Source organism: Heterodontus francisci, chromosome 2 (assembly GCF_036365525.1).
Source record: "Heterodontus francisci isolate sHetFra1 chromosome 2, sHetFra1.hap1, whole genome shotgun sequence".
NCBI classification, from domain to species: domain Eukaryota; kingdom Metazoa; phylum Chordata; class Chondrichthyes; order Heterodontiformes; family Heterodontidae; genus Heterodontus; species Heterodontus francisci.
Window position 1 is genome coordinate 208,636,283 of NC_090372.1, and position 26,525 is coordinate 208,662,807.

The 26,525-nt window shown below is 42.3% G+C and overlaps 1 protein-coding gene across 1 annotated transcript; it reads left to right on the forward strand.

Annotated features, from left to right (window-relative positions):
- Positions 1-8,284: 8,284 nt before the first annotated feature.
- Positions 8,285-22,387, forward strand: LOC137350627 (HIG1 domain family member 1A, mitochondrial-like). Its single transcript, XM_068015387.1, has 4 exons — positions 8,285-8,486; positions 19,385-19,492; positions 19,923-20,057; positions 20,948-22,387. The coding sequence occupies exons 2-4, from the start codon at positions 19,390-19,392 to the stop codon at positions 21,019-21,021; spliced, it is 312 nt and encodes a 103-aa protein (XP_067871488.1). The 5' UTR covers positions 8,285-8,486; positions 19,385-19,389; the 3' UTR covers positions 21,022-22,387.
- Positions 22,388-26,525: the final 4,138 nt, after the last annotated feature.

The following is a 26,525-nucleotide window of genomic DNA, read 5'->3' on the forward strand; positions in this document are numbered from 1 at the left end:
ATAATTCTTCACTGTGAATTTTGTTCCCCACCCACCTCTCAATATACTTCCTGCCCCATGTTCCCCCTCCCTCCTTCGTAAAGTGCACTGAGACATTATTTTTATTTTAAAGTGTAATATGTATGTAATTTGGTGTTGGTGCATCAGGCTGGTGGGAAAACCTAAGTGGCTCAGAAAGATGATAAACATCAGAATATTTCATATGTGAGGAGTCCTTGCGGGAAGACCGACACAGATTTTGGAGGGTTCAACCCCACAGTGATGAACACAGATGACTTCTTATATAAATTGTTCTGTTAAAAAAAGAGCTCTTTTCCCTTGCACTCCAATTTCTGTCCCTGTTGTTAAAGTGATTTATGACTTTAACCCCTTATAGGGACTAAACCAAATCAAGAGTACATCCCTATGAACCTCCCTTAATTAAGTTCAATCCAGACAAATTCTTATAGACACTTATTTGGGTCCAAAGAATTGAACTAGCTTTCCCTCAAAGAGAGAAAACTAACAGAGAATATTACCATCTTTTGGATAGCCTATTTTTAATAATTATGGCTAAGTCATATAAGAATTATATTATAAGAGTCTGGAAAACTCTCTTCAATACATATCTCTCCACCTAAAGAGACACAGAGAGGAGGGTTCTTGTAGTTGTATACAGAATATTACATGAGACGACTTATTAACTTTTATATATTTATTAAAGAATTTAACATGCAATACACTTCTAAGTGGATAAGTATATCACAATAGCAAATATTACTAAGAGATGTAACACATAATCTTATTTCTAACATAGAATTCAAAAGTTTAACCCTGCTAATGTTACAGCAAAATATCTTAGAAAATTCATCAAAATTTAATGTAAACGTTTACCTTAAATTCCCCGAGTACGGCTTAGGGTGAGAGATATTGTTTGAGGAATTCAATACTTCTGATGTTTGCTTCAAAAACTCTCATGTTTATACTGTTTCTAAGGTGTCGTCTGACCTTTTAGCATATAGGTGTTACCGTTCTGTGTGTGTTTTTCTTGCTTTTAAAATCCATATTTGGTAATATCATTAACTAGCCACTTAATATTTTACTGGAAATCCCCTGTTCTTGAAGTTGTGAGCATTTATCTGGTCAAAATGTTTATAATTGTGTTTACTTGACCTCTTGTTCCTGCATTTATTGTTTTATTGCCTATAATTGCCTTTTTTATGGTACCTTAAAGAAACCTTCTGAGCCGATCTGTCTGCATCAACAACGCCATAAACAAATTAAGTTAATTTCTACCTCTTACTGATGTCACACAGGATATTTCAATTTGTGTGTTTTTATCTTCCAATTCCCTGGCAACAGACACACAAATGGATTTCCCAACTTATTTCTGGTTCATAACAGGGACCTTGAAAGACCTTGAAACTTTTAACTCTACCTTCTTAAAGGGGAATGTCAGTTAGTCTTGAAAACTGCCCATTTATTTAATCTTTAATTCTAAAAGATACAATATATTAACTATATCTAAATTCTATCTAATTAAGCCTATTATACTTATATCCCATAACATTGTAACCATTATGGTCTACTTGAATCAGGTGACATGTCTGGCCTTAGGTATTTGACAGCTGTGGCTCACTGGTAACACCCTCCCACTGCTTCTTCGACATCCAGTACTGGATGAGCAGAAATTGTTTCCAACTAAATATTGGGAAGATTAAAGCCATTGTTGTTGGTCCTCGCCACAAACTCTGTTCCATACCCACCAGCTCCATTCCTCTCCTTGGCAATTGTGAGGTTGAAACAGACTGTTCACAACCTTGGTGTTGTATTTGACACCAATATAAGTGTTACGGCCAGGTGAGAAAGAGGTCTAGGGTTCCCTCTCAGCCTTCACCTGGTCCTACCATAACAGGGTTTAATTTTAAGCACACCATGTTTTTAGCTCCCCCTTGGTGAATCCTTGTTCACCACTTTCCAATTATAAGGCAAAGAAACCAGCACAAACAGGCTTTCTTAGATTTAAAGAAGAAAAGTTGAAATTGATTAAACTTAAACTTTAATTCAGTTGACACCTACGGATGCACGACGCTCCCACGCTAGCATGCATATACGATACACACATGCAAATAGAGACAGAAAAGAGCAGAAGAAAAATAAAGTGGAAAAGTTTGATGCAATATCTGAAGAGTTGTTGTTACAGTTCTTTGAGCTCACTGTAGAGTCCTTGATTGTAGGTAGTTTTTGCTTTTCATTGGGGCCCAGTATTCTTCTTAAACCTTTTTTGCTGTAGGAGACTTTTCTCTCTTGGGGTTCATGTGTCTTTCGTGGATTCAGAGGCTTGTGAGAAAGAGATGTGAGCAGACAGGAGAGATCTTCTCAGTCCAGGAGCAAACAGACACACTGAGTTCAAACTCTCTGTGGCTAGTTCAAAAGAAAACCCTGGAACAACCAGTTAGTCATGTGACCAGCTGGTCTAGCCAATCCTGGCCCTTGTGGATTGTATCCTCCTCAGCAGGCCCTGACTTTCTTCTTCACTTTCGATGTCTGTTACTATGTAAATGTTTTTTTCCAACCACGGCTGATCTGTTTAACAAGTCATTTCCTCGTTCCAACAACAGTTAAAAATCAATGTTCATGACAAAATTGATGTTCGTCATTCTTGGCAGGTGGGGGCCTAGCATGACATGAGCTTCTGACCACTTTTTGCGCTTCATCAACAAGCCTACTTCTACCTCTGTAGCATTGCCCAACTCCGCCCCTGCCTCGGCTCATCTGCTACAGAAGCCCTCGTTCATGATTTGGTTGCCTCTAGTCTTGCTGGACTCCCGCCTTCCACCCTACATAATCTTGAGCTCATCCAAAACTTGCACAAGACCTGTTCACCCATCACCTCTGTGCTCATTGACCTGCATTGGCAATGCCTCAATTTTAAAATTGCTTTCTTGTTTTCCAAACTTTCCATGGCTTCCCTATCTCTGTAACCTCCTCCAGACCTGCAGCCCTTTGAGATCTCTCTGCTCCTCCAATTCTAAAATCCCCGATTTTAAACGTTCCACAATTGGCAGCTGTGCCTTTGGCTGCTGAGGCCCTAAGCTCTGGAATTCCCTCCCTTAACCTCACTACCACTCTCTCCTCCTTTAAGATAGTCATTAAGACCTATCTCTTTTTTTATTCATGCATGGGAATGTGGACGTCGCTGGCCAGGCCCAAGTGCCCATGAGAAGGTGGTGGTGAGCTGCCTTCTTGAACCGCTGCAGTCCATGTGGTGTGGTGCACCCACTGTGCTGTTAGGAAGGGAATTCTAGGATTTTGACCCAGCGACAGTGAAGGAACGGCGACATAGTTCCAAGTCAGGATGGTGTGTGACTTGGAGGGGAACTTGCAGGTGTTGGTGTTCTCATGCATTTGCTGCTCTTGTCCTTCTAGGTGGCAGAGGTCACGGGTTTGGAAGGTGCTGTCTTGGTGCGTTGCTGCAGTGCATTGTGTAGATGGTACACACTGCTGCCACTGTGCACCGGTGGTGGAGGGAGTGAATATTTGTGTATGGGGTGCCAATCAAGCAGGCTGCTTTGTCCTGGATGGTGTTGAGCTTCTTGAGTGTTGTTGGATCTGCATCCATCCAGGCAAGTAGAGAGTATTCCATCACACTCCTGACTTGTGCTTGTAGATGGTGGACAGGCGTTGGGGAGTCAGGAGTCAGGATATCGATGCTTCAGGCGGGATAGAGAGGGAGGTAAAAAGGGTGGAGGAGTTGCATTACTGGTCAAAGAGGATATCACAGCTGTGCTGAAGGAGGGCACTATGGAGGACTCGAGCAGTGAGGCAATATGGACAGAACTCAGAAATAGGAAGGGTGCGGTAACAATGTTGGGGCTGTACTACAGGCCTCCCAACAGCGAGCGTGAGATAGAGGTACAAATATGTAAACAGATTATGGAAAGATGTAGGAGCAACAGGGTGGTGGTGATAGGAGATTTTAATTTTCCCAACATTGACTGGGATTCACTTAGTGTTAGAGGTCTAGATGGAGCAGAATTTGTAAGGAGCATCCAGGAGGGTTTTCTGGAGCAGTATGTAAATAGTCCAACTCGGGAAGGGGCCATACTGGACCTGGTGTTGGGGAATGAGCCCGGCCAGGTGGTTGAAGTTTCAGTAGGGGACTACTTTGGGAATAGTGATCACAATTCCGTAAGCTTTAAAATACCCATGGACAAAGACGAGAGTGGTCCTAAAGGAAGAGTGCTAAATTGGGGGAAGGCCAACTATACCAAAATTCGGCAGGAGCTGGGGAATGTAGATTGGGAGCAGCTGTTTGAAGGTAAATCCACATGTGATATGTGGGAGGCTTTTAAAGAGAGGTTGATTAGCGTGCAGGAGAGACATGTTCCTGTGAAAATGAGGGATAGAAATGGCAAGATTAGGGAACCATGGATGACAGGTGAAATTGTGAGACTAGCTCAGAGGAAAAAGGAAGTATACATAAGGTCTAGGCGGCTGATGAAAGACGAAGCTTTGAAAGAATATCGGGAATGTAGGACCAATCTGAAACGAGGAATTAAGAGGGCTAAAAGGGGTCATGAAATATCTTTAGCAAACAGGGTTAAAGAAAATCCCAAAGCCTTTTATTCATATATAAGGAGAAAGAGGGTAACTAGAGAAAGGATTGGCCCACTAAAGGACAAAGGAGGAATGTTATGCTTGGACTCAGAGAAAATGGGTGAGATTCTAAACGAGTACTTTGCATCGGAATTCACCGAGGAGAGGGACATGACGAATGTTGAGGTTAGGAACAGATGTTTGATTACTCTAGGTCAAGTCGGCATAAGGAGGGAGGAAGTGTTGGGTATTCTAAAGGGCATTAAGGTGGACAAGTCCCCAGGTCCGGATGGGATCTATCCCAGGTTACTGAGGGAAGCGAGAGAGGAAATAGCTGGGGCCTTAACAGATATCTTTGCAGCATCCTTAAACACGGGTGAGGTCCCGGAGGACTGGAGAATTGCTAATGTTGTCCCCTTGTTTAAGAAGGGTAGCAGGGATAATCCAGGTAATTATAGACCGGTGAGTCTGACGTCAGTGGTAGGGAAGCTGCTGGAGAAGATACTGAGGGATAGGATCTATTCCCATTTGGAAGAAAATGGGCTCATCAGTGATAGGCAACATGGTTTTGTGCAGGGAAGGTCATGTCTTACCAACTTAATAGAATTCTTTGAGGAAGTGACAAAGTTGATTGATGAGGGAAGGGCTGTAGATGTCATATACATGGACTTCAGTAAGGCGTTTGATAAGGTTCCCCATGGCAGGCTGATGGAGAAAGTGAAGGCGCTTGGGGTCCAAGGTGTGCTAGCTAGATGGATAAAGAACTGGCTGGGCAACAGGAGACAGAGAGTAGCAGTAGAGGGGAGTTTCTCAAAATGGAGACGTGTGACCAGTGGTGTTCCACAGGGATCCGTGCTGGGACCACTGTTGTTTGTGATATACATTAATGATTTGGAGGAATGTATAGGTGGACTGATTAGCAAGTTTGCAGACGACACTAAGATTGGTGGAGTAGCAGATAGTGAAGGGGACTGTCAGAGAATACAGCAGAATATAGATAGATTGGAGAGTTGGGCAGAGAAATGGCAGATGGAGTTCAATCAGGGCAAATGCGAGGTGATGCATTTTGGAAGATCCAATTCAAGAGTGAACTATACAGTAAATGGAACAGTCCTGGGGAAAATTGATGTCCAGAGAGATTTGGGTGTTCAGGTCCACTGTTCCCTGAAGGTGGCAACGCAGGTAAATAGAGTGGTCAAGAAGGCATACGGCATGCTTTCCTTCATCGGACGGGGCATTGAGTACAAGATTTGGCAGGTCATGTTACAGTTGTATAGGACTTTGGTTCGGCCACATTTGGAATACTGCGTGCAGTTCTGGTCGCCACATTATCAAAAGGATGTGGATGCTTTGGAGAGGGTGCAGAGGAGGTTCACCAGGATGTTGCCTGGTATGGAGGGCGCTAGCTATGAAGAGAGGTTGAGTCGATTAGGATTATTTTCATTAGAAAGACGGAGGTTGAGGGGGGACCTGATTGAGGTGTACAAAATCATGAGAGGTATAGACAGGGTGGATAGCAAGAGGCTTTTTCCCAGAGTGGGGGATTCAATTACTAGAGGACACGAGTTCAAAGTGAAAGGGGAAAAGTTTAGGGGGGATATGCGTGGAAAGTTCTTTACGCAGAGGGTGGTGGGTACCTGGAACGCATTGCCAGCGGAGGTGGTAGATGCGGGCACGATGGAGTCTTTTAAGATGTATCTAGACAGATACATGAATGGGCAGGAAGAAAGGAGATACAGAACCTTAGAAAATAGGCGACATGTTTAGAGAGAGGATCTGGATCGGCGCAGGCTTGGAGGGCCGAAGGGCCTGTTCCTGTGCTGTAATTATCTTTGTTCTTTGTTCTTTTTTCTTTGTGAGTTACTCGCCTCAGAATTCCCAGCTTCTGACCTGCTCGGTATTTATATGGCTACTCCAGTTCAGTTTCTGGTCAATGGTAACCCCCAGGATGTTGATAGTCAGGGATTCAGCGATCGTAATGCCATTGAATATCAAGGGGAGATGGTTAGATTCTCTCTTGTTGGAGATGGTCATTGCCTGGCATCTGTGTGGCGCTAATGTTACTTGCCACTTATCAGCCCAAGCCTGGATGTTGTCCCGGTCTTGTTGCATTTCAACACGGACTGCTTCAGTATCTGAGGAGTTGCGAATGGTGCTGAACATTGTGCAATCATTAGCAAACATCCCCACTTCTGACCTGATGATGGAGGGAAGTTCATTGATGAAGCAGCTGAAGATGGTTGGGCCTTTGACCAACCTTTGGTCATTCATCCTATTATCTCTTTATGTGGCTTGATTCAAATTTCTGTTTGCTAACACTCTTGTGAACCACCTTGGGACATTTTACTACATTATTAATGCAAGTTGTGGTTTGTTCCATGTGAATGACTCACAGGAGTTTCTGTGCAACTTTCTCTGAGCCACATCCATTCTTGCACTGAGAGCTAAAACGCCATTTTGAAAGCAGGTAACCTCTCAGATAATCTTCTCATTAGAGTCCCTCCACCGTTGTGCTTTGAATCCCAAACTGACATTATGTTACTTTTTGTGCCCTGCTCCTTCCCTCTCCTGTTGGAGGCTGTTTTTTAGTCACTGTGGCCTCTCAATAAAACCTCTTTTTTCTTGATAGCTACCTCCCTCTGTCTTATCAAACCCCACCCAAACACTCTTCTGCCTGCTCTTTTACCATCCCTCTCCCCCTAAATTTTCCTTCATATCACCATTTTTACAGCTTGGTAAGTTCTCTGAATCATTTTCATACAAGTTCATGCTGGATACTAAATTGTATATCAAACAGGTGTGGCCTGTTGATGGGGGAGATGGAGGTTGTTGGTGGTCACTCTGGACTCCTGCTTCACTTCCTTGTCCTGTCTGAGCCCCGTGACCCTGGAGAAGGAGTCCACGGTGACTGGTGGTCATCGTAGGATCTGGAGTGTGTCCTGGACACAGGTGAAAGATCATTCTTTAAATTTCTTTGTTTTGTGGTTTTGTTCCTTATTGGTTCTGCCCTTAAAAAAGAGACGTTTTCATTGAGGACACTGGGGAAACCCAGTGCCTCCTCATTGGATGATTTGAAAGATACAGCAATCAGGAATAAGATTATCATGTGTAAATTATTTTTAAAAAGATAATTTATTCACTTTTTCTCTAAAGTTGGGTGCAGCCTTTGCCGGGGAGCTCTTTCCAAATGTTGAGCAATACGGATGTGAGTGACTAAGTAAATACACCTTAATTTGTCAATAGCCAAAATCCCCATCCGTTACACAACTCTTGCTGACTCAAAGCCACTGACTCCAGCAAAGCAACAACCCACCTCACGCGTCACAACTAACTGCGCCTGTTGATTGGCTCTTTCTCGACGTCAATCACGCGAACGTTCCATGACGTATGCAGCCTCGGCGCTCCCTTCATTTCATGAATGGAACGGCCATCTCCTCGGGAAGGGGTGCATTTTTAAAAAAATCTCTCGATCTCTAATTAGGTGATCAATTCCAATATTCTAACGCACACTTCTTTTTGCGTTTAAATCGTAAAACTGCGGGCGCTTCCAAATGGCGTTACCAGAGCAACCAGAACGCTTCTCTTCGCAGTTTTGAAAATAATTTTAGCTTTGTTGGATTAAAAAAAGCATTAAATCAGTATTATTAACTAAATATTGGCGTGTGTTGGATTAAAAGACATATCAATATATGTATTATGTAAATTATGGATTTATGTGCAAACTAATAAGGGGAAGTCACGTGTCGGATTACGTAATGCGAAATGACGCATCAGATCCTCTCTGGCGAGTCTGTGTGACGTCGATCAGGCCCCGCCCACGGGTGATATTTGCCGGCGGAGCGAGCGCCGGGTGTGAGTTGGAGCCGGAGCCTGTGTGGGAGATATTGTGAGCCGCTTACTTTGGACAGGTGAGGCGCATTCCGGATCCGTGCGGGGGTGGGGGAAGGAAGATTTGGATCATTGCACCGCCTCCCATTGCCTTCACTAACCATCCCTGTATCTATCCTCGGGGTGGCCGGCATTTACTGCCCTTGAGATAATGCTGGTGTCCGCCATGGCTCAGTGGGCAGCTCTCTCACCACCTCTTTGCCAGAACGGTGTGCGGATCCAAGTGTCACTCCAGAGACTACAGCATTACATCTAGGCTTACCCTTCCCAGTGCGGTACTGAGGGAGTGCAGCACTGTTGCAGGACAATTTCCAATTAAAGGTGCCCCCGCCCGCCCTCGGGCAGATGCAAAAGATTTTCAAAGAAGGGACCCACAACGGGTCCCACTGTCGCAGGTGATCTGCTGTTTGTGGGAGCTTGCTGTGTGAAAATTGGCTGCTGTGTTTCCTACATTCCAACACTTCAAAAATACTTCATTGGCTGTATTAAAGCATTTTGGAGTGTCCTGAAGTTGTGAATGGTGCTATATAAATGCAAGTTTGTTCTTTTGAACTGCTACAGTCTGTATAGTGAAACCACTGTAGAGAAATTTACGGTTTTGACCCAGTGATGATGTAGGAATGGTGATATATGTTTTAGTTGGGACAGTGCAGAGGATGTGGCAATAGTGTTTCCTGCACTTGTCCTTTGAGGTGGTGGGGGTTATGGGTTTGGAAACTAAAGAAGCCTTGGTGTGTTGCTGCAGTGCATCTTGTAGATGTTTTGCAATGTGGCTGTGCTGGAGAGAGTGAAGGTTTAAGTTGAATGGGCTGCTTTGTCCTGGATGGTGTCGTGCTTCTTGAGTACTGTTGGAGCTGCGCTTATCCAGGCAAATGGAGAGAGTATTCCATCACACCCCTGACTTGTGCCTTGTAGGTTATGGACAGATTTTGGGGAATCTGTCGCTGCTAAATCATTGGGTTGGGATGTTCTCTCAAACTGTATTAGTGCTTCTTCTTTGGTGGTTTTATTTTATATATTTTAAGCAAAATTACATCCTGCATTTTTCTTGATCTCTGCTGAAAGATTGATTTGATGTGTTATGTCAGTGTGGGTTTGTGATCTCAATCACAAATTGATAAGTGCTTTTAGATTTATAAGTTATGTGTCACTGTAGCATTTTGTGATTCTTCTTCTTTGGCCTCCTTATCTCGAGAGACAATGGATAAGCGCCTGGAGGTGGTCCGTGGTTTGTGAAGCAGCGCCTGGAGTGGCTATAAAGGCCAATTCTAGAGTGACAGGCTCTTCCACAGGTGCTGCAGAGAAATTTATTTGTCGTGGCTGTTACACAGTTGGCTCTCCCCTTGCGCCTCTGTCTTTTTTCCTGCCAACTACTAAGTCTCTTCGACTCGCCACACTTTAACTCCATCTTTATGGCTGCCTGCCAGCTCTGGCGAATGCTGGCAACTGACTCCCACGACTTGTGATCGTTGTCACAGTGATCGCTGTCACAGGATTTCATGTCGCGTTTGCAGACGTCTTTAAAGCGGAGACATGGACGGCCGGTGGGTCTGATACCAGTGGCGAGCTCGCTGTACAATGTGTCTTTGGGGATCCTGCCATCTTCCATGCGGCTCACATGGCCAAACCATCTCAAGCGCTGCTGACTCAGTAGTGTGTATAAGCTGGGGATGTTGGCCGCCTCGAGGACTTCTGCGTTGGAGATACGGTCCTGCCACCTGATGCCAAGTATTCTCCGGAGGCAGCGAAGATGGAATGAATTGAGATGTCGTTCTTGGCTGACATACATTGTCCAGGCCTTGCTGCCATAGAGCAAGGTACTGAGGACACAGGCTTGATACACTCAGACTTTTGTGTTCCGTGTCAGTGCGCCATTTTCCCACACTCTCTTGGCCAGTCTGGACGTAGCAGAGGAAGCCTTTCCCATGCGCTTGTTGATTTCTGCATCTAGAGACAGGTTATTGGTGATAGTTGAGCCTAGGTAGGTGAACTCTTGAACCACTTCCAGAGCGTGGTTGCCAATATTGATGGATGGTGCATTTCTGACGTCCTGCCCCATGATGTTCGTTTTCTTGAGGCTGATGGTTAGGCCAAATTCATTGCAGGCAGACGCAAACCTGTCGATGAGACTCTGCAGGCATTCTTCAGTGTGAGATGTTAAAGCAGCATCGTCAGCAAAGAGGAGTTCCCTGATGAGGACTTTCCGTACTTTGGACTTCGCTCTTAGACGGGCAAGGTTGAACAACCTGCCCCCTGATCTTGTGTGGAGGAAAATTCCTTCTTCAGAGGACTTGAACGCATGTGAAAGCAGCAGGGAGAAGAAAATGTGGGTGTGAGAACACAGCCCTGTTTCATGCCACTCAGGATAGGAAAGGGCTCTGATGAGGAGCCACCATGTTGAATTGTGCCTTTTATATTGTCATGGAATGAGGTGATAATACTTCGTAGCTTTGGTGGGCATCCAATCTTTTCTAGTAGTCTGAAGAGACCACGTCTGCTGACGAGGTCAAAGGCTTTGGTGAGATCAATGAAAGCAATGCAGAGGGGCATCTGTTGTTCTCTGCATTTCTCCTGTATCTGATGAAGGGAGAACAGCATGTCAACGGTCGATCTCTCTGCACGAAAGTCACACTGTGCCTCAGGGTAGACATGCTCGGCCAGCTTCTGGAGCCAGTTCAGAGCGACTCGAGCAAAGACTTTCCCCACTATGCTGAGCAGGGAGATTCCACGGTAGTTGTTGCAGTCACCGCGGTCACCTTTTTTTATAGAGGGTGATGATATTGGCATCGCACATGTCCTGGGGTACTGCTCCCTCGTCTCAGCACAGGCATAGCAGTTCATGTAGTGCTGAGAGTATAGCAGGCTTGGCACTCTTGATTATTTCAGGGGTAATGCTGTCCTTCCCAAGGGCTTTTCCGCTGGCTAGAGAATCAATGGCATCACTGAGTTCCGATTTGGTTGGCTGTATGTCCAGCTCATCCATGACTGGTAGAGGCTGGGCTGCATTGAGGGCAGTCTCAGTGACCATATTCTCCCTGGAGTACAATTCTAGGTCCTCGGTACTCCAGGGAGAATGTTGTGATTAGTGTGTACATTAATTGATCAGATTTATTGACTGGTGAGATTGAAGGCAATTGGAACAAATAAATCAATGTTGGTTTCTCCCTTTTCACTTGTTCTTCAGGAATTGCATGAAGATACCATATTTAGGTATTAACAGTACTGCTATTTTTGATTGGTTGATGGTTTCTGTTGTGTCAGCCATGGTTCAATAATTAAACTTCTGACTCAGAGGCAAAAGTGCGTGGGTTCAAGACCCCCTCCAGAGGCTTAAACACAATCCAGGCTGACACTGCTCCTACACTGTTTGTTTGAGTTATCCTCCATTAGATAAGCCATTAAACTAAGGCCCTGTCTACCCCTTCTGGTGGATGTAAAAGAACCAATGGCATTATTTTGAAGTGTCCTGGCCAGTATTTATATCTCCGTCAATGTCACTAAAACAGATTATCTGGTCAGTGACATATTGTTTGTAGGAGCTTACTGTATGTATAATTCCTACTCTGCTTTCTACATTGTAACAGTGACTACACTTCAAAAGTGCTTCATTGGCTGTAAAGCATTCTGGAATGCCCTGAGATCATGAAAGGTGCTATATAAATTGTCTTTTTCTTTTGTAGCATCTATGTTAGACTTTAAATGTAGTTCTGTTTGTTCACACGTTTGTGATAGAAGTCCTTTTGTTACATTTGTGATGGAAATTACACATGCCAAATGGAAAAATATTAATTTCATTGTATGAAACTTTGGCTTTTTACTGAATATTGCAAGTAATTTTTGAAAAGGCAGAACTGAATAGCTAAAAATGGCCATGCACATTTGCATTTGAGAAGACAGGAGCTGGCTGAGACAAGTAAACTGAACAATGGAGGTTCTCCCTGATACAGTTAGCAAGATTGGTTTTGTCAATAGTAGTAAACAAAAGACGTCGACACACTTTGACTTTGAAAGAGCCAACCCCCATCAATTATGTCTGGACAGCCTTGAATTTCAAAGATCCTCCCAGAAGTTGTTTCAAATGGAGATGGTCACATGACATACCTGCTGGTGTAACAGTGAGGGTTTTGAATTGTGCGTCAGTGAAAAAGAGGCAGCCTCTCACTCCAGCAAAGTCCCAGGGAAACCACGGTGGCAGCTACTAAGCTTCAAGACTACAGGCAACCACCAAGAAGCCTTCTGAAACCAGAGAAGCAAGCCTGAAATTGTGCACGTGGCCCCAAAAAGGACTCAAAACTTTAACTTCATCTAAGGACATTACAACTCCGTATTTGAATTCCATTTATTATAAACTTTACTCCTGAGACTTTCCCCTCTGTATCTATTTGTGTGTGTGTGTATGCATGTGAGCATGGATGCGTCATGTATTTTAGTAATTTTAACTGGTTTAGAGTGATGAGGTTAATAAATTTATCTTTTCAAACCCAAAAGAACATATCTGGTTCATTTGTAATTATATTCGAGGAACAGTGAGCAAGGGCTCACTGAGGTGGTAAGCTAAAATCACTGTTTAAAAAGATAAACTCTGTTATGGCCAAACCAGAGAAGGGGTGAGAGGGGAGCCTGAGACCCCTTCCTCACCTGGTCATAACACATTATAGTATTCAAGGACACAAGAACGCAGGAAATAGGAGCAGAAGTAGACCATATGATCCATCAAGCCTGTTCTGCCATTCAATACGATCATGGCTGATCTTGGGCTTCAATTCCACTTTCCTGCCTGCTCCCCTTGTCCCTTGATTCCTGCGAGACCAAAAATCTATCTATCCCAGACTTAAATACGTTCAATGATGGAGCATCCACAATCCTCTGGGGTAGAGAATTCCAAAGATTCACAACCCTCTGAGTGTAATAATTTTTCCTCATCTCAGTCCTAAATGATTGGCCCCTTATCCTGAGACTGTGTCACTGTGTTCTAGATTCCCTGACCAGTGGGAACAATCTCTCAGCTTCTACCCAATCAACCCCTTTTCAGAATCTTGTATGGCTGAATTAAATCACCCCTCATTCTTCTAAACTCCAACGAATATAGGCCCAATTTACTCAGCCTCTCATCATAGGACAACCCCCTCATCCCGGGGACCAATTTAGTAAATATTTGCTGCACTGCCTCCAGTGAACAACTTCACACTTCCCTACATTATACTCCATTTGCCATCTTGTTGCTCACTCACTTAACTTGTCTATATCTCTTTGTGGCCTCTCTACATTCTACCCGCAGCTTACCTTTCCACTGAGCTTTGTATCATCAGCAAACTTAGATACATTACTCTCTGTCTCTTCATCCAAGTCATTAATATAGAGTGTAAATAACCGAGACCCCAGTACTGATCCTTGCGGCACCCCACTATTCACTGCCTGCCAACTTGAAAATGCCCCATTTATGCTCACTGTCCGCTTCCTGTCTGTTAACCAATCCTCCTATTCGTGCTAATGTATTACCCGAACGCCATGAGCCCTTATCTTGCCTATTAATCTTTTATGTGGCACCTTATCGAATGCCTTTTGAAAATCCAGGTATACTACATCTACTGGTTCCCCTTTATCTACCTACTAGTTACATCCTCAAAAAACTCGAACAAATTTGTCAAACAGGGTCTCCCTTTAGTAAAACCATGCTGATTTGTTCAAATCATACTATGCTTTTCTAAGTGCATCTTATTTTCAGTATCTTCCCAATGACTGATAAGCTAACTGGCACGTACTTCCCTGTTTTCTCTCTACCTCCTATCTTGAAAAGCAGTGTAACATTTGCCAGCTTCCAATCTGACTGGATGATTCTGAACCTAAGGAATTCCGGGAAATTCTAGCTAGTGCATCCACTATCTCTCTCAGCAGCTCTCTCTTAGAACCCTAGGATGTAGGCCATCTGGTCCTAGAGACTTGTCAGATGTTACCCTCTGGTTTCTCCAGTACTCTTTCTCAGCTGATATCAATTTCCTTAATTTCCTCACTTTTTAGTCCCTAGATTACTGTCTACAGAACCTGCACAGTATGAGTGCTTAGCATTCAGAGTATAATCGCTTTTGTAAACTTCAGGCTGAAGGCAGTTTGATCTACCCACGAGTGCAAGATTTTATCCAGTGGCAGGATTGTCTTTTATAAGGAGAGATTGAGGAAACTGGGCCTGTATTCTCTAGAGTTTTGAAGAATGAGATGATTTCATTGAAACTTACAAAATTTTTACAGGGTGTGACAGGGTGGATGTCGATAGGATGTTTCTCCTGGCTGGTGAGTCTAGAACCAGGGGACATAGTCTCAGAATAAGGGGTAGGCTATTAAAGACAGATGACGAGGAAGTTCTTCACTCAGAGGGTGGTGAATCTTTTGAATTTTCTACCCCAAAGGGCTGTGGAAGCTCAATCATTGAGTATATTCAAGACAGGAATCGATGGATCTCTAGATACTAATGACCTCAATGGATATGGGGATAGTATGGGAAAGTGGCATTGAGGTAGATGATCAGCGATGATCGAATTGAATGGTGGAGCAGCCTCATTGGGCTGAATGGCCTATCCCTGTTCCTAAGATAACTAATTAGACCCTGCTGATGTCTTGTTTATAGGTTAGAGATAGTTTGAGATGATGTGACTGCTGCCACTAAATTGGTATATAATCAATACTCGCCCCCTTGAGTTTTTAGTGTTTTCATTTATAAATGATGGCTGTGATGTTTTGGCACTTCTGATCACTTTCACAAAGGGTTTGGAAATGAGTTAGGCTCATATTAGTTTAATTAAAAATGAACTTGCATGTTTGTTTTTAAGTAGCTACAAGTATTGAAGATGCCAATTAATGCTAGGGGAGGATGAAGAGTGGATGAAGAATCAGGCGACTCATTAAGACACAATGTCCTGATTCATTCGGAAACTCACAGCACAAAATGAGAGAAGTAGCTTGTTTTACTGACAGGCGGACTAATAAATGACGAAACAAGGACAGAATCAGAGGGACAGGCTTTCTACTTGCTGGAAACATGGAGAAAAGGAAGAGGGAATATGGGGTCAGTCGGGCAGCCAGGTATGGGGAGAAAGCCTAGCCTTGCAAGGGAAATGTTGCTCATCTCCAGCTGAGAACAAGTTAGCCAGAAGGCTGCCCAGTGAAGGTTAAGAGCCTTTATATTGAACAGAATAGATAGTTTTTTGCAATGTTGGTTTTACAGTCAGCTGTTAAAGATCTGTTAGTAGCAATGTTTGTTTCGGTTATCATTTTACATATTGTGTTTCGGTTAATGTGAGTTGGGGTTACATCTTCAGGGAAGAATATTTTAAGGTGATTGTGTCTAAGACATAATTGATCAGCTCATCCTTATTCCTTCCTCACAGTTTACATAAATGGTCTGTTTAAAAACCGGCATTGTATGATACTAACATTAAAATAGTTTGTATTCTCTTGAAAATAAGTGAGAGTGCTTTGCTAGAGTTAGTCTTTCATTGCAACAATTTTTACATTGTTACTTATTTTCATTTAAAGTATGGTAATATTTCTTCATGCTGAGTATAAAAACAGGGACAAACAGTCCATTTTTATAAGTTCAGTTTTGTAATAGCATTTTTGAGTTGCCAAGCTCCCACTAATGTTCCACTAGTTAACACCTGACCTTCCCCATATCAACAACGTTAATAGAGACTCCTCTATCTGCATTGCAAATGACCTCAAAAAAATTCAACTAGATTAGTAGGACATTACCTACCCATCACAAATCATGTTCACTCTTTGATCAGCTGATGTCTATCCAATTGCTTAGTCACTCTGATTCCAGAAACTTCCCCACAATTGTTGTTAAACTGACAGGTCTGTAGTTAATCTGGTTTCTCTTTACTTCTCAATTAGTGAGTGACTTTGCAATTTTTCAATCCAACGTCTCAATTTCCGAATCTGGAGAGATTTCCAAAATTACAAATTTTTACCATGACAACTCTTAGAACTATGTGGGTTTAGTGTATGTGCTGTATGAATATAGCCCTGAGGCCACTATCTCACAGGACCACTAAAAACTGCATGTGCACATAACCTTGCATTCAATTTCTAAAGACTATATCATTTTCTAGACAGCTCAAGTCTCGACAAGGCAGAATTTATTTTATTCATTCATGGGTTGTGGGTGCCACAGGCAAGACCAGCATTTATTGCCCATCCCTAATTGCCTTTGAGAAGGTGGTGATGAGCCGTCTCCTTGAACCACTGCAGTCTTTGTGAAGGTATTGTTAAGCAGGAAATTCCCAATTACTTGAAGCAATTTCACCCCTTCCCCCGATCTTGCTCTGTAAGGTGAGGTGGTGACCTGCTTCATTGACATTTATCAATAATAGAGTTGATCTCTAGGCGACACTTTAGTGAGAAGGTTGTGGGTGTAAGTACTGCTGCAGAAACCTGAGCACAAAATCTAGGCTGATGCTCATGTGTGAAGGAGTGCTGCAATGTTTGGTGCCGGCCATCTTTCAAATGAGACGCTATGGGCGGCACAGTGGCGCAGTGGTTAGCACCGCAGCCTCACAGCTCCGGTGACCCGGGTTCAATTCTGGGTACTGCCTGTGTGGAGTTTGCAAGTTCTCCCTGTGTCTGCGTGGGTTTCCTCCGGGTGCTCCGGTTTCCTCCCACATGCCAAAGACTTGCAGGTTGATAGGTAAATTGGCCATTAGCAATTGCCCCTAGTGTAGGTAGGTGGTAGGGACAGGTGAGGATGTGGTAGGAATATGGGATTAGTGTAGCATTAGTATAAATGGGTGGTTGATAGTCGGCACAGACTCTGTGGGCCGAAGGGCCTGTTTCAGTGCTGTATCTCTAAACTAAACTAAACCGAGGCCCCGTCTGCTCTCCAGGTGGACATAAAAGATTGTATGGCTAATCTTGATCCCTTAACCAATGTCATTAAAACAGATTCTCTGGTCATTAGCATATTGCTACTGTGGGACCTTCCTATGCACAAATTGGGTATTGCATTTCCTACATTAGAACAGTGACTACTCTTCAAAAAGTACTTCATTGGCTTTAAAGCGCTTTAGGGCGTCTTATTTGCAGAATCACAGAATTGTTAGTGCATAAGGAGGCCATTTGGCCCATCATGTATGCATCAGCTCTCCGAATGAGATTCACCTAGTGCCTTCTCCCTGTAACCCGGCATGTTTTTCCTTTTCATATAACTGTCTAATTCCCTTTTGAATGCTTCAATTGAACTGCCTCCACTACACTCAGGCAGTGTATTCCAGACCTTAACCACTCGCTGTGAGTTTTTCCTCCTGTCCCGTTTTTGCTTTTTTTTACCAATTACTTGAAATCTGTGCCCTCTTGTTTTCGGTTCTTTCATGAGTGGGAGCAGTTTCTTTCTATCCACTCTGTCCAGACCCCTCGTGATTTTGAATACCTCTATCAAATCCCCTTTCTGCTTTCTGTCCAAGGAAAACCGTCCTAACTTCTCTAATTTATCTTCATAACTGATCTTCATCCCTGGAACTATTCTCATGAATCTTTTCTGCATCCTTTCTAACACCTTCACATCCTTTTTAAAGTACGGCGCCCAGAATTGGAGGCAGTACTCCAGCTGAGGCTGAACTAGTGTCTTATACAAGTTCCTTTTCTCTTGTACTCTATGCCCCTATTAATAAAGCCCAGGATACTGGTATGCTGTATTAACTGCTGTCAACCTGCCCTGCCACGTTCAATGACTTGTGCACATATACACCTAGGTCCCTCTGCTCCTGCACCCACTTTAGAATTGTACCCTTTTATTTTATATTGTCTCTCTATGTTCTTCCTCCCAAAATGTGTCGCTTCACATTCTCCACATTGAACTTCATCTGCCACCTGTCTGCCCATTCCACCGACTTGTCTATGTCCATTTGAAGTTCTGCACTATCCTCACAGTTCACAATGCTTCCAAGTTTCATATCATCTGCAAACTTTGAAATTGTGCCCTGTACACCAAGGTCTAGATCATTTAATATATATGAGGGAAAGCAAGGGTCCCAACACTGATCCCTGGGGAACTCTGCTACAAACCTTTCTGCAGCCCAGAAAACATCCATTAACCACTACTTTGTTTCCTGTCACTCAACCAATTCCATATCCATGTTGCTAGTGTCCCATTTATTCCATAAGCTATAACTTTGCTCACAAATCTGTTTTAATAGCACCTTTATGAAAGCACCATTTAAGCGCAAGTTCTTTACTTTTGAAGTGAGTAGGTCTCCAATCAGCCTGTCATTATACTGATTTAAGATCCCCATCTCATTGTGTTAAAGTGAAATAAACCTTATTTCTATTTTTGAGTTTAGTCAGCCTCTTGATTTTTTTTTTTGGTCACATTTAACTGGTAATTCTTCGCCTTTGGTTTCTGTTTTCCAATTCGCTTTGTTCACTGAAACAGCTAGAAATTTTGTCATGTCATTGTGACTTGCCTATGAGTAATTCATGGGTTATGTTCCTCCTTCCACGTAAATAATGAGGCTTTCCTGTAAACCAAACCCAGGGACTGAGGCAATCTCCTGCTAATGCCACGCAGTCAAAAGATCATGTGGTTTATGAGAAGAGTATGCAAGTCAGCTTGGATTCCCTATCTATGCAAATCATTTTTGCAGGTTATGCATCTAATGAAACTAAGGTTATTAATTTGCTTCAGGAGGTTATCCTACTTCCTTGAAAGTAGGAAGGGAGAAGGAGAATCTGTCATAGCTTTGGGCATAAGGTTCAGTTTCATTAAGGTGGGAAAGTGATTGACCATAAATATAGTGCCCCCCTTTTCTGTGACCTTATTTGGTAACTTAAGGGTAATCCTTGTGTGTTCTGTTATTACTTTGCTTGTGGTAGCATTTCCCACAAACTGACTTTTAATTGGTTTAATTAACTTCAATCATTTTTGCAGCCAGTATGTCTTCAAGCAATGTGAGTCTGGTACCTGTGCTTACCCCAGAAGACGACCAAACTTCAAAGCTTATTCGAAAATCCAAGGAGTCCCCGTTTGTCCCTATTGGTAAGCTGTTTTCCATATCTTTATCATAATCCCCATTTTATCAATTGATGTGGATAAATCCTTGCATTCTAAGTGACTGACCAAATCTAAATACTATAAATAGAGCTAAGACAGCAGCAAGAGGGGGGCAGAGACCAGGTATTCAAATGTTTTCCTTTAGCTATTAGAATTGTGTGGCCATTCAGTTGGATATAATTTGCTTCTAAAGTCTTGAAAGAAAGCAGTGTTTTAGTGTGATACAAATTGTGCGCACAGTGACTGATTCACAATTGAATTTGAATGAGTTTCTATCAGGCTGGCCTGACTCTACAGAGTAAGCTGTACAATGTGCAAAGCATTACGGAAGCTGGCTTGAGTTCTATAATTGATTCTAAAAATATGGGTTTGACTGTTTTCAGAAAAACAATATAATTCCTTTTTTGTGTTCCAGGAATTGCTGGGTTTGCCTCTGTGGTGGCCTTTGGACTCTACAAACTGCAGAATAGAGGGAACAGAAAAATGTCTGTGCATCTTATCCACATGCGTGTGGCAGCCCAGGGATGTGTGGTCGGAGCTATGACTTTAGGTAATCTATTACTGGTGTATTTGTAAGATTGCTAATTGCAACATGCTTATAATGAGCAATGTCACAAAAGCATGCTGTTTGGACATAGATGATTGATCCTTTGCCTAAATATCCAAAACCAATTATGCAAAATGCAACTCTCCTCATCTTTTCCAATGCCTTATTCTCCTGAACTGATGGCTGGGGATTGGTTCTACAGGCACTGACCATTCTTCTGTATCTGAGCCTTTACTGTGTTAAATTATTTGAGTAGGGAAGGAAAAGTCTGACCCACAAAAGCCAGTATTCATGCATGTTCCATGCTAGCCCATCCCATGTCCATCCTAGGTCGACTGTGTACCAACTAGCACCCTATCTTGGGTTTGCTAACTCAGCGTAGAATTGGGTACACCTCTTTGCTTTTAAGTATGCTTGAAAGTTGTCCACTTTATTTCAGCATATTTCTGCATGTGACACCTTTATAATTGTGCATCTTTGAGTTGAAGCTTAATTTGGGAAAGAAGTTGTAGTTTAATGTTTTGGGTTTTGATCTCCAAATTTTTTAATTTAATTTCTATAGTGTGTAGAAATTATAACACTGAAATGGGCTATTCAGCCCAATCAGTCAGTGCTGATTTTTAGACTCCACAGCAACAATAATCCTAATCCCATGTACACTGTTTCCATATTCCTTTATTCTTTCCAGCGCTCCCTCTCCTTTTCCGTCAAGCGCCTATCTAACCTAGTCTAAATGTTGATGTGGTCTCTGCTTCAATTACTAATCCTGGTACTGCATTCCAAGGCGCCTCAACCCTCTGTGTAAAATGGTGTATTTTAGCTTTGACTGCTTAAGGATAACTTGATGAGATTGAGAGCTGATGAATATTAACCTCTGCGTTTTACAATTACAGGAGTTATCTACTCTATGTACAAAGAATATGTTGTGAAGCCCAGGGAACAGAAAAACGCTCTGCTTCACAAATGAATCTGGACTTGTGCACTGTCCTTCTTCTAGGAATTTAAAATTTTAGGCTTTCAAGTGTACCTCACATTGAGGTGATCAGGAATTTTCCTTTCACCTTTATACAAGTACTCTTCGATTATTTAAAATTTAGTTTAGACTTGATTTGTATTCGGACAGTATATTAATCTTTACTTACTGCCTACCATTGGTGGTAATTTTGCCTCAAATGACTTGATTAATGCCACAGGGTGTAGAATATCACAACCATATTTACAAACAAAAATGACTTTTATAATGAGATTTAAAGTATGACTATACAAAGGGGATAAAAGCTCTTGGTAAAGAAGGATTGATTAATTTCATATTGAAGAGATGAATTTGGACCATAGATTGCTTCAAGACTGTGCCATATCGACTTGTTTGGAGGGTGTTAGCTGAGTAGGTTAGCCTTATCGCCAACATCCAACTGACTGGTTGTAATGAGTTACAGTACTTCAGATCACATTACTTTTTTTTTTGCTTGTTGAATTTCATGTCTGTTTTAAAAAAAAAAAATCATTGTCTCAACATTGCTTGTCAAGGAGTGAGACTCATTTAAGGTAAAGGTGCCCAATGCCTTGGAAAACTTATTTCCAACTAATTTTCATGCAAATTTTTGAAAAAGCAGTTTGTTTTGGAGTATTTCTGCTCTGAATTCCAGTTGGTTCAGAAGCAATTATTTCCCCATTTAATTTGCTTGTCGAATAATGTGAATAAAATGTTCGTACAGTCTGGACTCTGCAGCTTTATTGATTCTAATGTAAAGGTCAAGTTCACTTTAAATTGCACAAATTGGATAATGTTTTAAATTAGAAATAATAGCAGAAAATGATGGAAATGCACAACCGGCTGGACTTTTATTTCTACGTTGAAGCACGGTTTAGGGTTGTATCTTTCTGCTTGGGTTTTGACAGTGGTTAAACTAGTGATTAAACTTGGTGATTTTAACTAAATCAAATTGGAGTTTTAAATGCTTGGAAAATATTAGTGTATGTGAAATTAATGTATGACTAATTTAAATATAGGGTGGTCTTTTCTTTTCAGTAATGCATTGAGTATTAAAGTGATCATTCTCACTCTACATGATAAGATTGATGGGTCAACACGATTGCAGTGGCAATCTATTCACCTTGCAGGTTCCTGTGGGACTTGGCTACATCTTTTAACAATATAATTTAAAGAATAAACCTCCTTTATGGTCTCCAATTGCTATAGACACCTTGTACATAAATGTGCCTAAATTGAGGATGTATTTTCCTTAAACAGATATATTTATTCATTATATTTGTATCACCTCATTTCACTGGAAATGTTTTTGTATAATGAAATAAAAGTGACTTTTGCTGTTTTTCTGACTTTTTTAAATCCAATGTAAGGGAAAAGCTGACCTGGGATTTGAACAGGCTCAATTGGTAGTGATCAGCATCAAATTCCAGTTCTAGTCTAACTTGTGTACATAATCCAGGGGCATACTAGTACAATAACAGAATAGATGAGTATGTACTGCTCGTCATCTCATGATATCCCAATATACTTTCTGAAATATAGTCAGTTATATTGGCAAAAATCTTATTGTCAAACATGGCATCTAATTTAAAACAAATTCCCATAAACAGAAATTAAGATAAATAATTTAATCTGTCAGTTGTGTGGCTTGGTGGAAGAATGTTGGCCCGGGAACTAGACAACCCTTTTACTCTTCAAATTGTACCATGGAGTATTTTACATTTAGCTGAATAGGCAATTAGAGCTTTGGTGTACAGCAAAAGCTGGCTCCTCTGACAATGCAGCACTCCCTCAGTACAACTTGTATTTTATGTAACACCTTTAACATGGATAATGCTGCAAAGCATTTTACTAACAAAATTTGACACTGCCACATGAGATCTTGGGACTGATGACCAAAAGCTTAGTCAACGAGGTAAGGAACGCCTTAAAGGAGGAAAGAGGTTTATGGAGGGAATTCCAGAGCTTAGGGTCTTGGTAGCTGAAGGTATGGCCACCAATTGTGGAGCAATTAAAATCTAGGATGAACAAAAGGCTAGAATTGGTGTTCTTGGGCTGGAGGAGATTAGAAATGGGGAAGGTTGAGTTTATGGAGGGATTTAAAAACAAGAATGAGTTTGGCCCTGAAATATCTGCCTAGATTATGGGCTCTAGCCTTAGTGAAGCTTGAACCCACAACAGGCATGAGTGCTACCACTGAACCAAACTGATTCTTATTATAATAAAAGCAAAATACTGCGGATGCTGGAAATCTGAAACAAAAACAAGAAATGCTGGATTCACTCAGCAGGTCTGGCAGCATCTGTGGAAAGAGAAGCAGAGTTAACGTTTCGGGTCAGTGACCCGAAGAAGGGTCACTGACCCGAAACGTTAACTCTGATTCTTATTATACTGTGACTGCTGCATTATCTTAAGTTACTCACCCTCCAAGGAACAGTTAAATTGTTTGATTAGTTGAATGTTAACTTCCTTGGTTTATATAATCAATGGCATTGGGTGTAAAGTGATTTGAGTCTTGCAGCAAGTTCCCTATTACTATATTGTATCTAGTCAATGGAAATGTTTCATAGAATGATACAGTACATTTAAAGGTCTGCGAAAGAAACCTGGCGAGACCCGGAAGTGCAACCCGACCCGGACCCGACACGTTGTTGGGTGCCGTTGGGTTTGGGTCGGGTAGCAGGCCTTTACAGCATATAACTTCTGTGCGCTCCATTTCCATAGGGATAGAATTGAAAAGCAGAGAAGTTAAACTTGAGTAGAACCTTAGTTCGACCACACCTGGAGTAATGTGAACAATTCTGCACTCCATATTATTAAAAAGGGTGTAGAGGCACTAAAGAAGGTCCAAGAAATAATAGTTCAGTTATGAATAAGAAGCTATAGCTATCAGAAAAGGCTGAAGAGGCTTGCAGGTGAAATTGAATCTCCTGTCAACATAGTCTTATAGCACAGCCAGGTGATGAGCAAACAATGGCAATTGGGCTTGGGAAATCACCAAATATTAAAAACAACCAGCCAGCATTCTTTGCAGAAAAAAAAACTTTATATATTTTGTATATTTATAAAATTGGGGGACTATGGTATAGTGGTAATATTACTGGATGAGTAATTCGGAGGCCTGGACTAATGCTCTGGAGACATGAGTTCAAATTCCACCGTGCCAGTTGGGGGAATTTAAATTCAATTAATAAATATGGAATAAAGTGCTAGGCTCATTAATAATCATGAAAATCCACCTAGTTAACAAATGTTCTTGGGGAAGGCAATCTGCCATTCTTATCCGGTCTGGCCTACATGTGACTCCAGACCCACAGCAAAGTGGTTGACTCTTAACTGCCCTCTGAAATGGCCAAGCAAACCACTGAGTTCAAGGGCTCTAGGGATGGGAAATAAATGCTGGCCTTGCCAGCAACACTCATGCTAAGAATGGATTTTGAAAAATGTAGAAAGGATTGCTAGCTGGCTTCAAGACAAAGCAGAGTGGGAGTAAAGGGTAGTTATTCAGAGTGGCAGAAGGTGGGAAGTGGTAGGCCACAAGGATCAGTACTGGTCACAATTTACATTAACGATTTGGACTTTGGAATCTGAACACAATTTCTAAATTTGCAGTTGATACAAAATTGGGAGGGGATAGTTAATATTGGTACTGCAACAAATTACAGAATGTTAATAAACTTACAGAATTGGCAAATGAAGTTCAATGCAGATAAATGTGAGGTAGTACATTTTGTTAGGAAGAATAGGGAGGTCACTTATTACTTGGAAGGTGTAAGTGGGGTAGAGGAACAAAGGGATCTCAGAGTAATAATAACCCGAATTGCACCACAGGTTAGCAAGGCCATAAAAAAACTAAGTACTAGGCTTTATTTCTAGAGATAGAATTGAAAAGTAGGCTCAAACCTGCCTCAAATCTTGGTTAGATCACACATCAATGTAATATAGTCACCAAGAAATCCAATACTGCATTCAGAAGAAAATTATTTACCCAACAAGTCGTGAGAATGTGAAACTCACGACCATAGGGAGGTTTTTTTTTATTCATTCTTGGGATGTGGGTGTCATGGCCAGGCCAGCATTTATTGCCCATCCCTAATTGCCCTTGAGAAGGTGGTGGTGAGCTGCCTTCTTGAACCGCTGCAGTCCATTTGGGGGTAGGTACACCCACGGTGCTGTTAGGAAGGGAGTTCCAGGATTTTGACCCAGCGACAGTGAAGAAACGGCAATATAGTTCCAAGTCAGGATGGTGCGTGACTTGGAGGGGAACTTGCAGGTGGTGGTGTTCCCATGTATTTGCTGCTCTTGTCCTTCTAGTTGGTAGAGGTGGCGGATTTGGAAGGTGCTGTCTCAGGAGCCTTGGTGTGTTGCTGCAGTACATCTTGTAGATGGTACACACTGCTGCTACTGTGCGTTGGTGGTGGAGGGAGTGAATGTTTGTAGATGGGGTGCCAATCAAGCAGGCTGCTTTGTCCTGGATGGTGTTGAGCTTCTTGAGTGTTGTTGGAGCTGCACCCATCCAGGCAAGTGGAGAGTATTCCATCACACACCTGACTCGTGCCTTGTAGATGGTGGGCAGGCTTTGGGGAGTCAGGAGGTGAGTTACTCACCTCAGGATTCCTCGTCTCTGACCTGCTGTTGTAGCTACGGTATTTATATGGCTACTCCAGTTCAGTTTCTGGTCAATGGTAGCCCCTAGGATGTTGATAGTGGGGGATTCAGCAATGGTAATGCCGTTGAATGTCAAGGGGAGATGGTTAGATTCTCTCTTGTTGGAGATGGTCATTGCCTGGCACTTGTGTGGCACAAATGTTACTTGGCACTAATCAGCCCAAGCCTGGATATTGTCCAGGTCTTGCTGCATTTCTACATGGACTGTTTCAGTATCTGAGGAGTCACTAATGGTGCTGAACATTGTGCAATCATCAGCGAACATCCCCACTTCTGACCTTATGATTGAAGGAAGGTCATTAATGAAGCAGCTGAAGATGGTTGGGCCTAGGGTTGAAGCAAATAGTATAGATGCATATGAGGGAGAAGCGAACATAGGGTTACGATGATAGATTTAAATGAAGTTTGGCTTGTGTTTATATATTAATTTTCCCAGTAGAGGGCATATGGCTCCTATTACAAAGTTTTACTGAGAGGAGGAGCACTGGAAATACACTGAGAAGGGAGGTGAAATGAGGTCTGTAATGAGAGTGGAGGGGAGCACAAGATCTGTAATGGGAGAGGTGAATGGGCAGTGTCTGTACTGGGAAAGATGGATGGGGCACAAGATCTATACTGGGAGATAGAGCACAGATTCTATACGGTGACAGATGGATGGTATAGGATATGTATTGGGAGAGGTGGATGAAACACAGGGTCTGAATTAAATGAAGCACAGTATCTGTACTGGAAGGTGAATGGGGCGTGGAGTCTGCATTGAGAGTTGTGGACGGGCACAGGGTTTGTACTAGGAGAGGTGGTTGGGACATAGG